This window comes from Temnothorax longispinosus, chromosome 2, assembly GCF_030848805.1.
Source record: "Temnothorax longispinosus isolate EJ_2023e chromosome 2, Tlon_JGU_v1, whole genome shotgun sequence".
Taxonomy (NCBI): domain Eukaryota; kingdom Metazoa; phylum Arthropoda; class Insecta; order Hymenoptera; family Formicidae; genus Temnothorax; species Temnothorax longispinosus.
Genome location: NC_092359.1, coordinates 22,485,621 through 22,503,448, shown reverse-complemented (window position 1 = coordinate 22,503,448; position 17,828 = coordinate 22,485,621). Strand labels below are relative to the sequence as shown.

Here is a 17,828-nt window from a genome sequence, read left to right as displayed (position 1 = left end):
CGAAGATACTTTATTGCATGACACACTGGTGCCGGTGCCGAGACGCGAAAGAACGGTCCGCCTATCACTGTGTAATTGCCGGACACTATATGTAGCAATGTTTGCCAGGATTTCCTAACTGTTGCCGGTTCGCTCCCCTAACGGTTCTGCTTTTTTTTGTCTTGTCTCTCCTTTCCTATCTCCGTCTTGCTTTCTCTAAGTGCGATCAATGTTTCGTCGCGGAAAACGGACGAACGGATAGTAATGCTTTCGAAAGAGATAGGTCGTATAACTTTAAGTTAGATTATTTATAACAATCGGGATGCTTTCTTTAGATCGTAAATACAAATAATACCAATATTCTCAGAATGCAAAAGACGATATGCGTTTAAAATGAAAAACTGCTTAGAAGAGGATCCGTAAAAAAGACTTTCGCCGAGCCAGTTGCGAGATAAGAATACAAAGAGCTGAAATGATTTAAATTCTTCTCGTATAACCACAGTTTTTAGCCGGGATTGCTCGCAGCCGCCACGAGATTTATAGCCGCGCGGTTCACCGAGGCACCAGTTCGACGGAGAAATGCGCGGTAACGGTGCAAACGAAAGATAATTTTCGCGTCGTTAAGTCAGAACGCGCAGAGAGAGTCTCTCGTGACGTTCCGCTTTTCAAGATAAAGAGAGCTGCCCCCGCTTAACGTTGCTTTTACCATTATCTTCGTATTTACGATCGATTAAAGACCGCCGCGACGCAAACTTGTAAGAGAAAACTCACATTATGTGCTCGATGCAGGTCGCCGGTAAATAATCCAAAAGAAAAATAAGCGTACTTAAGCCTCGTTTTAAGCGATCGTAACTGTGTTCGTACCGTGAAACTTACGCCTCCGCTTATATGTATCTCCGCGATAGTACATCGAGACTCGCGAAATGACTTGTGGTGCGGCTGATTAGTGTTTTCCGTTCAGACCATTTTCGATTATACAGTGCTAGGTGTGCCAGATACGAGTATGCGTGAGTATGGTTTCGAATTGACGCACCGCAATCTCAAATAAAATCGAGTTTGATCACGTTCTTCACACGTTAATTGAATCATTTCATTGGGAATCGTGAATGCGCATGTCGATTCAAATTGAACGAAACGAGTGGTTTCTCTTTTCATCACACGCGATACCGTTCCACCGTAGTATGTATGTAAGTGGATAGTGTGAATGCCGATTCAATTCGATTCGCTTGATTGGCTTACGCTTCTTTTGCCTGTCGGCTTATTGTAGTCGTTTCAAAGGTCAAGCGTTGCCGAGGAAAATCCGTCAGTTTCCTTGGATAAATGCGAGGTTGAGAGACGAGTTATAGCATCGCAACCTTCTCCGAGGAGGTCATTAGACGCTCAACGCGGGTCGGCGTGTTAGGAACAAAAGTTCCCGAGGTAAGGCGATGAGAAATAATTTATGCGATCTAATTCTTGAAGCCGGATGGATCCGTGCGATAACGAGACACGAATTGCAGTGGAGGCGATGGTTTTAATTACCACATCCGCGACCATAACCCCATAATGCCTTATAAATCAACAAGTACTAATCGTTAGTACCTTATATGAACGGTAGTTAAACAATATCTTGCAACGTCGCGTTGTGAATGGCGCTAAGAAAAAGAATGATAAAATTCGCATAACGCGGACTCTTTATAGGAACGAACGGCGTGGCCATGCGGTAGCGCGTGTGAAATGTAAGGTCGTAAATCAGTGACGGCGCTTTTGAAAGTACGCTAATAATGCAGGCCACTTTTACTGAAACTTTTCTAAATTCTTCGGGGACCGTCACGATATCGCGCTGTTTATGGTACATAAAGACACACGTGCACGCTTGAGTGGACCGGTAAACGACGATGATAAATAAAAAAAAAAAAGAAAATTAAGCAAACGGTAGAAACCTTTCGAAACCGCTCCCTACGAGTGCCGGTGTGTGCCCGAGATAATGTAATAATGATAAACATATTATCGCGACTTCGCTCGTGTGTGGCGCATGTGGTGAAATAATTCTCGCGCCGCGCAAGATCAAGGGAATCTGGTTTCTCGAGTCGGGTGCAGTCTCGCGCGCTTATCTGTACTCGTTCGGATTTGCATGAAATAGACGGCGGCGAGTCTCGTCAGCCTCGTCTCGTGACGAGGAGCACGAGGAGAACGGCCGTCAGTCGTTGCGCCCGCGCTCAGAACGCTGCCGCGCCGTAGATCTTATCCCTCGATCACGAGCGACCCACATAACCGGATTCTTAGATCCTAATCGACGGGCGGACGACCGCTTCGTTCGGCGGCCACCTATTATGCATGGAGAACAATTGCGTTTACACGCGGAGGCGTTGATGCGCGCGAAGGCGAATAATTTATTGCGAAAGGCCGGAGCTGATTTAGACGAGACATGTATTATTTCCAGTAGAATGAGATAAAATCGTATTATTGCTTAATTATACGACAACGAGACATTATACTGCGGATGTTAGGAAGCGAATGCCGAGGATGCTTGTTTGAATTACACATTAATTAGGCATAATGAAATTTCTGTACGCCGTGCTATTAATTTAATGTTATTTGTTCATATCGCGGTTTGATTGTCGAGTAAGAGATATAGATGCCTCGCGCGCGCTTTCTAACTATACGCAGAAAAACTGTTTATTCGTTTCTCTTGAACCAATTGGAAAGCCGTGAATGCATTCATATAGAGATAAAGATGTTGTTAAGAACGTGACTGGTCGTATTTATTTCAATCAGACGCTGTATTTTATTAGTGATTCGTTCGGTGGTACGTGTAGTTTCTTTTTATTTATTTGCCAATATCATTTATTGCGCATTCATCGCTTCTCACTTTCCGTCTTTGTATTTCGTAGCAGAAAAATGAAACGATACTTTCTCTCCCTCGTTTCCCTTTATTGTTCCAATCTCTATCGACATTATCCGTATAAAAAGTGATCAAGTGGTACGATACTCTTTGAACGCACTCCCTTTTAATTAAGAAATAAAAGATAATTTCGCGCCAGGAAAGGTAGGACAAACACTCGCCTTCGTTCTCTAAGAAGAATGCGACTCTTGCGTCAAAAAAGCAAGTGGCCCCAATTCCTGCAATCGATCCCACTTGACTTATGGAATATATAGTGCCTCATTTCCAATATAGATATCTATCAATAGATATTTGATTTTCTTTTCAATAACAAATTTTTCCAGAAATCATAACTGGACAATCGAATGAGATAATTTGAAACAGGCTTGTTTTATTTACTATTCGTCTATCCTTATTCAAGATTGAGACTATTAAGAGTATATACTATATGTATATGTATATTTACACAGTTTAACAGTCTTTTCTTAAAAAAACAAGACGCACATATTCATAAACATACGATCTACGAAACATGTAATAATGATATATCTATTCATTTCTATTAGCTTGAGACCATTTACTGATATAGTTGCCAATAAAATGTTTACTCATTGTCAATACATTCAATGTATATTTAACGTACTGCATCGTTTGCGCGCGTGGCTAAGTGCGAGACTATGTTTGCTACAATAAAATTGTTTATACATTGACTAATAAGTGTCACTCATGAATACAGAGTTGGTCGAAGGAGAGTTTGTATGATGAGATGACAATTTTATGGGATCACTGCGGATTTCTGAGAATATCTTTAATAAATCTCTTAATCGCGAATACTTTTTATTTACAAAGCGTGAAGTGATTGTTTTATTATCTGCTTAACGGATCTCTCGTGTCATAAAAGCTTTGTCTTAAGATCACATAATAATTAGTTATGAAAAATCGAATAAAAATATTGTTTCCGATAAAAATTGACGTACTTAATAATAGACGAAGATTTCGCAACGGTTTTGATTAGCGTCACTAATCGAAAAAAATGTAAAAAATAACCGATAACGGCGGGAATAATAAGATAGTAGGCGTGAATTTTTTGCATACCCGAGAAGTTGTTCATTATCACATTCTCTTTGTTTGCCTATTAAGGCAGGCACGACTGCATCTCTACGTTCAAGGATGACAGGGACATAGAAACTTGACACGCATAAATGTTGGTCGTTCGACTCAGAGTCGCGACGGGTCCCGGCTCCAATATCACTTAAATGTCGCCGAGAGACATTGTATCCGTCACTATTGACACATAATTTAAATATGATCTAATGACAGGGATCAGCGTTCCTTATCATCACCTTTAATCCAGTTGCATTACTGATGTATTACAGGAATTTCGAGCATGAATGTAACCAACTAACACAATTTCGCTTTGTTTAAAGTAAAAGTTATTTTCACGAAATTATTACCACATGTAAAGGGCTATTGAGAGTGCTCTAGGTTATCGGTAGAAAGCGAATAATAATAATTTTAATTAATATATAATTATATAGGATGTTAATTTTAATTGTGTTAATTAACACGTCTTATCAGCGATTTGCGGTAACGAAGTGGCATTGCAAAGAAAGTAATATAATTCTGTTTACGTAAGGTCGAAAACAGTTAGTTACCGCGACTGATATTTACGATCTTGGTAATGTGTAAAATTCAAAAGCGAAAGTTTTATAGATTAACGGTAGATTTTGCTCAACGCGAGCGGTATCCAGGAAGCTCACGTTTTATTTAGGCATGCAAGGACGAACAAGGAAATGTACATAATCTCTTAATTTCACCCGAAGACAGCGCTTTTCCTTTTTTTGCAACGTATCGATACATTTCTACTGCCCAAAATGGTAAACGTCGGCAAAACTAGTCGATCGGGATCCCCTCACATTCGTGTGAATTGCACGTTTCTATTTATCTAAGCACATAGGCAAACTGTAATTGCATTTTACGTCGTTATAATTCGGTGAATTTACATGCTGTATATATGTATCATTGTGCATGTAGTTTAGTAAAAAAAAAAACGACCGAATAATCAGAATGACAATAATAATTTTACATATACTTTCAAAATGTTATAATTATATTAGAATTGATCTCAGGATTTGGTTTATTTTTGTTTGCAACTGTTGGAAAATTTGAAGTAAAATATACTTTTAAATGTTGCATAAGAGAAATTTCCTATGTATTTATTGGTAACATAAATTATAATTAATAATTAGAGATATATAATTTAGTGTTATTTATTATTGTTTCTTAATACATACGCTAATTTAAGTAGGCGTGAAACAATGATACAACAATAACAGTAGCAAAAAAATATCCAAATTATTTTAAAAACTTAAAGAATATAATCATTTTTCGTAAGTACTATGCTGGGTTAATCATTTATCGATCAAAATCAAGTGGACAATTACGAACTGCATTCCAGCCTGTATGCGGTCAACATAGGGTAGTTTATACGCGTTCACTAGCGTAATTACTTATTAGGTGCAATGTAAGTCTGACCTAGAAAACCGGCATCGGGGCCGACAGGCGATATTGGTCGCGGTAGAACCTCAACGGACAGTTGCCACACACAACCGATCGATATACATGTATATCGCTAAATAAAACGTGCAAGAATTCGCTACCGGCGAACGCATGTTTCTTGGGCATTTACTTAGACCGCGTGGAAACGCGAAGGAAACGCAAGCGTTAACAACGTCGCGCATTACGATTTATTGTGGAGTAAGTCATTCCTTGTTTAGGAATAAGGCTTATTATCAGTGCTTTAATTTCGAAAGTCTTTGCCGCGGCGGATAGCATCCAATTACGGTTGCTGGCGATGCAATTAAGTAGCTGAGAAAGCAGATATACGTTGTCCTGTCTTTGCAAACATTTTTTTATCTCGCTCTTAACGCTATACGTGTTACGATACTCGCAAGAAACTTTACTGCTTATCGTGTTGAGACACGGCATCGTAACAAGATAAAGTACTGTTGGTTATAAATAACTTGGTATTAATTATAGGAACAAGAAGTTATACATGTTGAGATCAATTATTATCGTAGTAAAATATTATAACAAATTGCATTAGTAAATTATGTAAGAACAGAAGAAAGCAATATTACTATGTTATATTAAGTTACTATAGTAGTTTATTTATTTTTATTGTCTGCTGCGTTGTTAAAATATATAAGCAAAAGACACACGAGATGTTTTCTCGATTACGCGTAAGATGTTACATTGCTCTTTGTGTAATATATACATGACATAACTAATATAGTAATATGTGAATAACAATTCTTTCATATAAAATATATCGAAAGCTGCGAAAGCCACATCCCGAGTAACTCGACTTTATCGTAGCGCGACGGTAACGCGCGGCTGGTGCACGTGACCACGTGCGGCGTATTGCACTGTTCGTCACGTGCATCGGACAGTGCACCGACCGCCACGCTCTCATGCACGTGAATTCTATTCTGCATAAAAGCGAACGAGAATAAACGTGCTTATTGCGGAAATTTCTATTACGGGTGCTGCACTGTACAGTAAAAGAAATGTAGTGATTCTCACGAGCCAAAATTAGTCTCATGTATATTTAGAAAATTGTTACTATTCTGTGTATATTACGTGGCTGCAATAACAATTTTAAACAATTTTAAACGTAAATTTTTATCAGCAATTAATGTTAAAAAAGCAGACATTAAAAAATTATTGGTTTGCTCTGAATTATTAACAAAATTACAGAATAACAACTTTTGCAATAATATATCGCAAATATAAATTAAATTAAAAATTATAAGTTGAAATTGATGACAGATTAGTTAGATAAAAAGTTAGATAGAAGCAATAAATCTCATTAAAATACGCGCAATCATTTTTATAAGTTGGATTGTACTACGTATTATACATCGCAGTGAAACAGGAAATAGTTTTGCAGTTCTCATGCCTACTCTAGATGTAAATGGAATAACAATTAGGCTTTCCTATCGATTGCACAAACGCAATGAATAGAAAGGAGAAGAAAGAGGGCTAGTTTACGGAGCAATTGGTGATGGCGGACCAATCGCGACTCAATAATTGCCGAGAAAGAATTCGTCGTTTTTATGATAAAACAAAAACTATATCAGCAAAGGAACGAGGTGGAGTCGATCTCCATTTTAAAATGCGCTATCAATCACTGTGCGGTTGTTGCATTGACAGTTTAACAATGTTAATTGCTCGAATTAAGCTAAATCACGCGGTCCTTTGGGGGTCCTTTCTGTACCGGCTTAATTAACATATTCGTATTACCGTAAATCTGTCTGACAGCGGCAAGTCGATACTAATAACATTGATCAAACTACTACTTACATGGTCAAACTACTGTAGAAAGTTGACGTTTAAATTCACATACTTATCGCCACCATTAACTAAACGGCAGTTAATAGATATTAACAGACGCTTTAAAAATTTCATGAATATACTGAATCATGATCATGGATCGTGGAAAGTTGAACTAAAAAAATATTATTAGGAAAGATAGTAAATATAAGCGACTTAATAAAATCGCTGATCATGATCATTATCGTTTTTATATACTAAAACGTCACTAAAAAGCCATAACTTTTCTTCAGATCTAATTAATATTTTAAGATTGATCGTAGATTGGTTATTATGTCAATCTATAAATGAATAGAGGATAAAGTATGCTATATCTCTTATTAATTTCAATAGTAGCACAAACGAGTGATTTATTAATTCATAGATGCATGCATAAAAATTTTATATTTAACAAGCGTGAAAAATACTTTATTTTATAAAAAAAAAGATTTCATTTTATATTTAAGATACATCATATAAAGCGTTATAATTAATTTAAATTCTTATACATAGAAATGCAGCAGTCAATTTATGATTTAAAGAGTTTATTTTGTTAATCGCGGTGTGATCTGGGCAATCTCTCTAACTGCAATACTAGGACAAAGTCATGCATCCGGGGAATGGAAGGTCAGTATACTAATGTCAGTCTACGCGCCTTTGTCATATATACGCACGTTTCTCTGATAATTTCTTGCGTAAGCACTTTTGCGGAGTAGCATGTGTTATGTAGCATGCATTTCGATATGTAGGTGTATTTTAACTGTGTTCTTGAAACTGATGACGTATCAATTACTTTTGTAAGCAATAATATCGTGGGATTAATATGTAACAAATTCGCGGTTTTCCTGACTGGCTCAAATCGCTCAATGCTTTCAATACGACAAAGGGGAAATAATAATCTTAATAAAAATTATATTCTTGAATGTTCCCACGCAATAATTTTTCATTTCTTCGTATTTTGCGAACGGAGAAAGTGCTTGGGACGATTATACCGGCGGAAGTTGCAGTCATTGAGAAATTTAAGCGATACGTTACGATAACAGAATACATGAATATTGAACTGGAATTAGTCATGCGCTGGTTATTTCTCTTTGGGCACCTTATGAAGGATATTATAAATTCAACTCGGCTCTCCTTACACCAGCGCGCTAGATACGAGAAAGCAATTCAGTGTCAATGACAGACATGTCGCCGTTCTATTTTTTGCCGCGAGAATGTTATTATTCGATACACTGCAATCTCACCTGAATTTCTCACACTTTCTCCGTTTCCACTAGTAATTTATAGGTTCAACGACGTGCGACTGTATCACTTGTTTTACAACTTAGTTAGTTGCTTATACAAGGCTAATTTAAGGTACGCAGTGTCAATGTCAAAGCGTTTCTTGAAATTTTATTTTTCCTAGAAGAATTACTTTTGTTTGCACCTTTTCCCGTCATAATAAATAAATCATTATAAAAAGGATAAAATATAAAAAAATTAATAATTTTTAGATTTTTAATTAGAATTAAAAATAAGGATATATTATGCAATTCTTTTTAAAGATAACTTTTTGAACATAGCTACGAGCGATCTGTTATTAGATACAACATTATTACAAATTTCATTTTTGCAATACCATGCAGGGATGATGCCGCGCAGCATCGTAATTTTTGAGAAATGGAAAGCTTGACGTTAGCGATACGAACGGGTTTTGTCACGGTCTTGCTATGGGCGTGAACAGATGCTGACCGAGAAGATGTGTCGCACGATCGTTAATTGACAGAATAGGACGGTCGCGTGATTCGAGGCGAGCAAGTAACACATGCACGTGACTTAGTCAGACTTTTCCCTCGATGGCATTAATCCGTACGAGGAAAGACGTATAAGCGTAGCTCTCTTTCTTCGTCTTTCTTATGCCCGCAATGATCGGCAATAACCGGCACGTGCAAAAGCACGTGTAATCACGTGCCGCACGTGATACCGGCTCCCGCGTGCGGATATGAATTGTTATTATCGTCCATGCTCTAGTGTCTATGCAGCGGCATTGATTCTATGGCACGTGTGTAGGTGTGAACGCTATAATTATTAAATAGTTGCGAGATCGCATTTGTGAAATAACTATACGCTAACAGGGATTAATCTTACTATGCAATTAATTTGCAAAAATATACACATATATGTATAATTTTTTACATTTTTTATGCATCTTTAATCTGTCCAGAGATTTTTTATTTAACCTGAAATAGATTTTTCTTTCTTTAAAAGATAATACCAAAATTTTAATTGCTTTTAAGTTACAAATGATCTAAAATCTTGGACAAATTTTACAAATTAAAAATCTTAAAAATAAAAATAGTTAATAAAATCTTGCTTTTAACTTAATTAATGTCACGTGGCATTATGTTTTATCGAAATTGGAAATTAAGTAAAATAATTAAGTTAAACATTATAAATATAAACATTGTAAGAAATTGACATCATATTTGTGAAAAAATCTATGAACAAACTGAAGAATGTTGAATTAGAAACAACCCATATAAAGAATGAATTTTAAACGCCAAATACATATGCATGGCGTAATTGATTTCATAAATAAATGATCGAACTTATTAGATCTAATATTCTTTTGTCATATACGTTAATCCTTAATATAAATGCAGGATATATTTCAACTTTCGAATCATCATTTAAGAGATCAATATTTCTTCTAATACTTAGTTATTTAATGTATATATAATTTATTTATCACTGAATATATATTTTATACAAAAGTTAAAAAATTTATTTTTGGATAAAATTTTTTCTTTAATAGGGTTTTGATTATAAAACGATACTTTCTGACTGCAATGTACTGCAAGTCCCGCTATATCTGTCGACCCTGCTTCTACGTCAGTGTTTCTAACAAAAATGCAGTAAAGTTGCAGTCCTTGTAGGCCGCGGTATTCACAGTGAGCATATTATACGCGTAGGCAGCGAATCTCGTGAGCGTAGCTCGCGACGAGCCAGACTCACGTGCTTATGCGGACAACCGTTTACAGGCCTTTTCGCGGCTTCCCATACATTTGAATGACACGTGTTGTAATACCCATTTTACCGATGTTTATTCGACAAATGTCAGAGCCCTGGATACGAAGCAATAAGAGAATCATGTTGAGAAAAGATCGTGGGATAGCGGCAGAAGCGAGAAATCTGCATTGCAGCAGTTTTGAGCGCTGTCACGTCCCAGAGAGACGGCATATTCTCCGAGGTTATCAGGATTAGCATCTGTAGAAGGAAGTGTTCCACTTTCGTGAATGAAGGATAGAGAGAAGGTGGAGACATAATTATGCGGGATAGAGCCAGACATAATAACTATGATAAAACGAAATGGAGAAGAAGATAATGCAGTAGTAGGAGCAACTAAGATCTCCATTCTTGAGGAATCATAATGTTTAAAATTGCGGAATTTTCTCATCTTCCTTTTCTTAACATAATAGCATGAACCGCATGAAAGAAAAATATTCCATAATTATCATAGAGTGTCAGCAGATTACTCAATATTTTCTTAAGTTACATGATAGTTTAGATAGTAAAGAGATTATAGTTATAATTTTTTTTTTTAATTAGTGTAAAAGATTTAAATTTTTGAGTAATTTAATTAAGGTAGCTGTCTCGTCAGGGCATGTATTAGATAAAGTTTTCGATTTCGGTTTTTATATCAAATTATATGATCAGCTTTGCAGTCGATTTTTTCTGTGGCTCCTTACCGACTATTTACTCTAGAAAATCGATCTCGAAAATCACAAATTTTGCATTACTTCATACAGAAAAGAAGGCTCTATCACGGTTTCAATCACATATTTTCGTATTTTTCGATTAGATGAAGTGAGAAAAAAACATTGCTTTTTGTATACATTAGATTTCGAAGAATCCGATGCAACCATAAAATATATAGGTTACCGGAGATTTCGCTGCTAATTTTTTAGTTTATTTTAGTGAAAATGCGGTAATCGAGCAGACATTTTTTAGTCGAGGTGAGGTTGGGAAGACTTGGCAACGCCGCTGGCTAATCACTGTAGTTGCAGGTTATGGGGCTCGTCTTTCTTACCCGAATTGGATAGTGATTGACACCCCTGTCATGCGTTTTGAAATCTTTTCTCAGTAATTGTCAAAATTCAATCGAAAAGGAGATGTAACCTCACTTGTAACCTTTCTCGACGACTCGCATGATCAGCTGATCAAAACGGAGTCAAATGAGAAAAATCACATAATTTGGAAAAAGTAACATACTTTGTAACGTATGAAATTTTACACCATAATTCATAAAATTATTTTTCCCTTAGCAAAAATTGCCTGAAATATATTTCTGAACGTGAAAACCTACAAACAGTCACATGACTAGTACGTAGCGAGACAGCTATTTTAATCAATTTTTTACCATAAAAAATAATTTTAGAAATTTGCTGAACAAGTTGTATTATTTTTATTAATAGTCAAATTTTATGTTAAACTGTCATATTTATATTAAATTAAGAGAAAAATTAATAGTAAGAATAGATAAATTATTCTCTATTATTAAAAAAATATAGGTATACATAAACTGAATATAACTATATAACGATATCCGTATAAAAACGAATAATGTCTTTGAACACGCCTTATTGCGAATTGTGCAAAGATCAGCCGTGAACTTTGAATTATCTTGATAAAGAATGGCTTTAAGATCGTCGTGAATCGTATCTTTGCCGCATAATAATTAGTATACTAATGTGACTGACGAGATAGAAGCGCGATTTTTTTTCCTGTCTTGTATATTTTTATTGTCTATATACACTCTATATGTGAATATAGACTAAATTATATGAACATTAATCTATATAAATGTAGATTAAATTACGTATTAACAGTCAGTATTAATTGATAACAAATTAATGTTTGGTATGTTTATTAAATTAATTTTTCACAAAATATATATGAACAAATTACTGCAGTTTCGCATAGGATACTTGAATTATTGTATATCAAGAACCGTTATCTTTTGCTGTTTTCAAAATAGGCTTCACATTTTATATTTCTAATTATTTCAAATTTGTTGACACATATAGTAATGTTCTACTTGGAATAATAAAAGGAAAATAATTAGGAATATAAAATGTGAAGTCTATTTTAAAAACAGCAGGGGATGACAAATAATGTACATATACAATAACATTAAAAATATTACATACCTGGCATTAATCTCTCTTGTGGGGGGTGTCCTAAAATTCCGGTACCGGCAAGTAACAGAATAGTCAAGATCCCAACGAGATGCATCGTCATAATCACTCCCGGTCTAAGCTATTCCTGATCACAATCAATGAAGACGATTGGAAATTCGCAAACACGTGGACGGCAAACTTAAGCACGACGCGGTCAATTTTCGAAGTTGCTTTATTTCAACGTGCGAACTTACGCGAGAGATTCTCAGGTGTTAATCTAAGTCTGCCGTACGGTTTGTCGGCAGAGCTCCTATCGCTGTCGGACGGTGCGGTAGTCTGGAGGGCCGCCTGGCGCTTTCACTGGCTTTATACGTGCGCACGAAAGCACCTCTTCTGAAAGAGGGGATTCTAGACGGCTCTCATGCATGTCGCTGGACATACCACGAGACATCGCGAAGGATTGTAAAATTTCGGGGTACTTATATTTACGGATCATGTATACCTTTAATTTTAGAATAATCAAGAATATTATTTTTAACTGCTCCAAAAGTAAAAAAAGTTAAAATGTGCAAGACGATGGTGCAAACTGTAGGTACTGCAACAGAGAATATACACACATTAAGAACTATATGAATTTATTAAAAAACTTCTGTGTATTATTCTTCGTAATTAAAAGTTTTAGTTTCTTTTGATATAATAAAAAAATTATTATATTGATGTAATTATTATGAATTTTAATTGTAATTGCTGACATTAAACAATGTAAAACAATGCGATGTCGCAAAAATATGTCGCATTCTGATACCTAAAATAATATTATGACAAGATAAGGGAAATATGTTTTAAACATAGAAAGATATGTGGACAGTTAGACAATTTTCAATAATGACTTCATACGTTTAAGCATTTGAGTTTATAAGTATTTGATCGCTGTACCGATTTAACAATTAATCTTTCACTGCACTTTATCTGTGATTGCTTTTCTTTTTGATCGACGTAACAAGCTCGATTTACTGCGAATTACTCAATAACTATATAATTAGATTTAGGGGCGATTCCGATGTTATGTGTATTTTTTCTCGGTATATGTGTATTATTGGCGGTTCAGTCATCGACATAAGTTGAAAGGAAGCTCAATGCGTTGTTTTAGTTAATAAACGATCTTCGACTTCGTTCTTTTTAAATATTGATCTGGATACTGACAGGCGCTTTTGCACTACCTTATGTAACAGTTTCCGATTAGTGGTGAACAGAAGTAATTGGTGGAACAAAAAAGTAAATACGCGAAAACATAATTACAAGCACGGAATTACAGGTATATGTTCCGCACTATCGATTACATGGTCGATGAGTCGCCGATCGTATAGTTAGCCACAATGCCGGTGTCATTACCAAAGCAACCTCTCATTATCTCGCACTATTCTATGATTAATCGCTGATATAACCGGGAAATGAGCGATGAAAGATAGATAGACTAAAATTTTTACGAACTCTTTTATTTACTCGTTTGAATCGTCATTATTACTCTCATTGAAACGATATACATATATTTGTGTGGGAAAATACGACTCGGAAGTACGTTTTTTATTCAACGTATATTATTTTAGGTCTTTCTAAACTGTGTCACGAAAACGTTGTGTAATGCAGCAAACAATAAATGATGACAAATTATGTGTCATATAAAAAGACATTCTCTTTCAGTTGACAAAAATCATCGAATTCACTTAAATAATATATAATGAAGTCGCAGAGGTACTTAATGTCTATCGTTCATCATAATGATGGATGCCTGTGTCAATATTGAACATTTTCTCACGTTTCGAAAAAAATTCAGTCTGGTAAATAGATATTTTTTTTTTCAAAGAATACACTCGCTTTATAGTGTCAGGTCATGAAACAAACCTGCAGTTTGATTCATTGTCTATTGCACCTTGCCGGTCAGCTAGTCGCTGTCCTAGATGAATCATTACCGCACCCGAGATCATTATCCTTGGTCGTTGGAAATAATTCGTTCGCATGTTTCGAAATCTTCGACAATCCTCCCGAGTTATACATTTTATATTGCTTAATGCATAGCTCTGAAGGCGCCAATCTAATTCATAAGCTCGAAGTACTCGGGTCACTTCCATGATCGTGCATCAATGTCGTGAAGGAGATATGTGCACTAGTAAATGGCCTTAATGACGACATTGTTTTAGATGTAATAGATAATTAGATAATTTTATTTTGCTACAAATTTATTAATTTTTTATTGCATACTTATCTTTAATATCAAGTTAACCTATAGATATCAATCAGATTTAAATTTTTGAGGGAAGAGAGATACCTAAATTATATATTTTGAGAAATGTAAAAATCAATCTGCGATACAAGATTTCGTGCGAAAATGTGGAGGGAAGAGGATAAAGAGCAGGATACCGAGAAACTCTCTGCCTGTTACCCGAATGAACCGGTTTTTTGCATTTCCGCGATTTAGCAAGCCTCATTATTTTGAAGTCGGGCAGATTTTGTTTTGAGTATCGTTAATCATATTTGACTCTGAGAGAAGAAGAGAGATCTCCGGCTGATTTTCGTCAAGCTATGAGAGGTTACGAGCACGTTATTCATCACTAGGTATTCACACGTCTTAATCTGTATCCTCATTAAGCGCAGAGACGCTGAAAATAAAATAAATAAGACGCATTAGATTTATTACTGCTTTAAAAACTGATGGAAAAGAATTCGCAGAATTCGTTTCGGAATATTAGTTATGCTCTCGTAGTGGTTATTTAGAAAATCGCTTCGTATAACTACTAATTACTTTTTGAAAATAGAATTTTACGAGTAATCTAGTATTCGCATCGTGATAAGTAAGATAGTAATCAGTAGATACGTGAAAGTAGTCATACTAAATTGTACATATTAAGTCGATGTATGGATTATATCATAGTAATGTTCTGTATTTACCACCGACATGGTGATAGTCGCTGTTGCAACTTTAGCAATGCGTATTGAGTCGAATCAAATTGATATATCTAGGGTTGACGCAAATTCCAAGTTATGATAAATACACTTGATTAACACAACGATCTCATATCTAAACTGTTTGTTAAATTTGGTAATCTATTACTATCAGAATAACAATGCATTATATCTTACGAATCGTCTTTAGATTGACAGATTCATGATTCTTATAGCAACGCGAAAGCACTTAATTCGTCTTTTTGACTTATAAACGATCTAGTGCAACTTCTCCCTGCACTGCTTTGCTATCGCTAGAATGTTACTTATATGGATGAAAAGTAAGTGAAGCTATTTCATAATACTTAGTATGTACATGCTCGGTATCAAGCATGTTTTCATATTTTTACATGAAATACGAATATAGTTATAATCATTAGATTATAACTATTATCGTGATTGAGTTTGCAACGAACTTATAAGTACATTTCCTTATGACTTATTTATACTGTTGATTTAAATTTCTAATTAAAAAAGAGATTAATATAAATAAACTGACAAAAGTTGCTTAAATAATCTTTTATTACGTTGATGAGTGTAAAATGTGTACGTAATTTAAAATATGAAATCTCGACATTATATCAGTACGTAATGAAAATTATTATTTTAACATAAATATGCAATTCTTATTAAATTAAAACAAATACTATAAATCAGTCATGATGGTTGCATGTACAGCACAACAGATAATTACTTAAAAGGAAATGTGTAGAAATATTATATGACTCAGAGATATATATTTAATTATATGTTAATAAACTTTCAAGAGAAAAATGAACGGAAAACCGATAATAATCGCAATGTTAATTAGTAATTCTGATTTTGGGCGCTGATTTAATTTAATATAAATGGTATTTCGCAGCAGTCTCCTTTCTCTCTCGCCGATAATGTCTCGGTAAGACTACGAGTTCGCGTTGATACCTGACACATTAATCTCGGGTGGTGCAAACATCCTTAATAATTAGCCACACTAAGGGAAGTGTCGACACACACTCGGCATTGCTCTGCGCCTCTCCCGTTCTAACATTTTTCCTTTTAATTACATTCCCACATCGTGATCTTTTTGCAACAACCCGAGTCAAAGTACTTGACCCTGATCTTAATTAGCGCGAAAATCGTGATAATAAAATTAAAGCAACAGTTTGTTTAGGAGTTTCTTTTTTTAATTTTAAACGCACGCTATATGTTATTCTTATTCCAGAAAGTTTACGAGCGTACTCGAGATACGTCACTTCGGGCAGTCGTTTATTCAAACGAGTAAGCATTTCTTTTACAAAACGTCCGTCTACCATTAATCAGTATAAACGTATAAAAATTTTCATTGGGTTTTAATGACTTCTACGCTACGGTTCAAATTCTGGCGCAATTTAGATTGGTGCAATATCGATGCAGCTATGTGGCACTTCGCTTTCTGGGTAGCTCATTTAAATCTTCAGTTGCGATTCATTCAACTCGAATTGTGCAATTCGATTCCCATAAGGAATAAGTCGTTAATACAATTAATGTGTGTCTGTCATTGGCTAGACAAATCCTGAACCACCTGTATTTTTAAAATTGTGCTACGTGCCAATAAAAAAATTTTTTTCTCTGAGACTAAAAATTTTCAAGTTGGATTGGTGGGTTAGTGAAACATCGTTTATATAACTATGACGATCATCTAATTAATTTTTATCGAAAATTCGCTAATGTTTCTCACTTTCTAGAAATAAGAAACAAAATAGATTGACAACTCAAGATGTAGATTTAAATGCTTTCTATTTCTAATTTTTCTTAAGAATGCATCCATGATTTTTTTCTTATTTAAATATATATAAGTCATATCTATTAAGATATAATTATGAATGAAACGATATCCTTTCCAAAAAAAGTTTACAGTAGTAGAATTTCAAGTTAATTTTTCTCCAATTAAAAATAAAGAAACTTAACGCTATTGATTATTTTATATTATTATGCATTTTTTTGCTCGAAATAATTAATTAAAATTCTTTGCTGAAATGAGGCAATCATTAATTATTTATTAATCTTTATAAAATATTTACGAGTTTTTGAAATGATGTGGTAACATGAGATACGTAACAATTTACATATTTGCGGAATTTATAACTTTTTTTCGAATATTGTAGACCAATGTTGCTAATGAAATGTGAGTCAAAATTACATCGATCATCGACCCGGAAGAATTTTATAACGTTCTCAAGCCAAATCTGTCCAACAATTTATTAAATATTCACGAGGCCTTGTACGCACGACAATATCACATCATTTTACGGAATAAACTTTGATAAAGCATCTTCAAAATTCAGCTAGATACAGATCTGAAAATAATTTTGTTGGACCATCAAAGTAATTATATAAGACGCTCAAGCTAGTTGTTAAACTGTTAAAACTTTTTGCAGCATTATCATCATACTTAAGCGTTTTACATAATTCTTTTGATAAAATCCAACAAAATT

The 17,828-nt window shown here is 34.9% G+C and overlaps 1 protein-coding gene across 1 annotated transcript in view; it reads right to left on the bottom strand.

Annotated features, from left to right (window-relative positions):
- Nucleotides 1–12,700, bottom strand: part of LOC139808395 (uncharacterized) — a 54,676-nt gene extending 41,976 nt beyond the window's left edge. Inside the window, exon 1 of the mRNA XM_071770315.1 lies at nt 12,406–12,700. Within this exon, the coding sequence (XP_071626416.1) occupies nt 12,406–12,496 (91 nt within the window). The 5' untranslated portion in view covers nt 12,497–12,700. The remainder of the gene's footprint in view (nt 1–12,405) is intronic.
- Nucleotides 12,701–17,828: the final 5,128 nt, after the last annotated feature.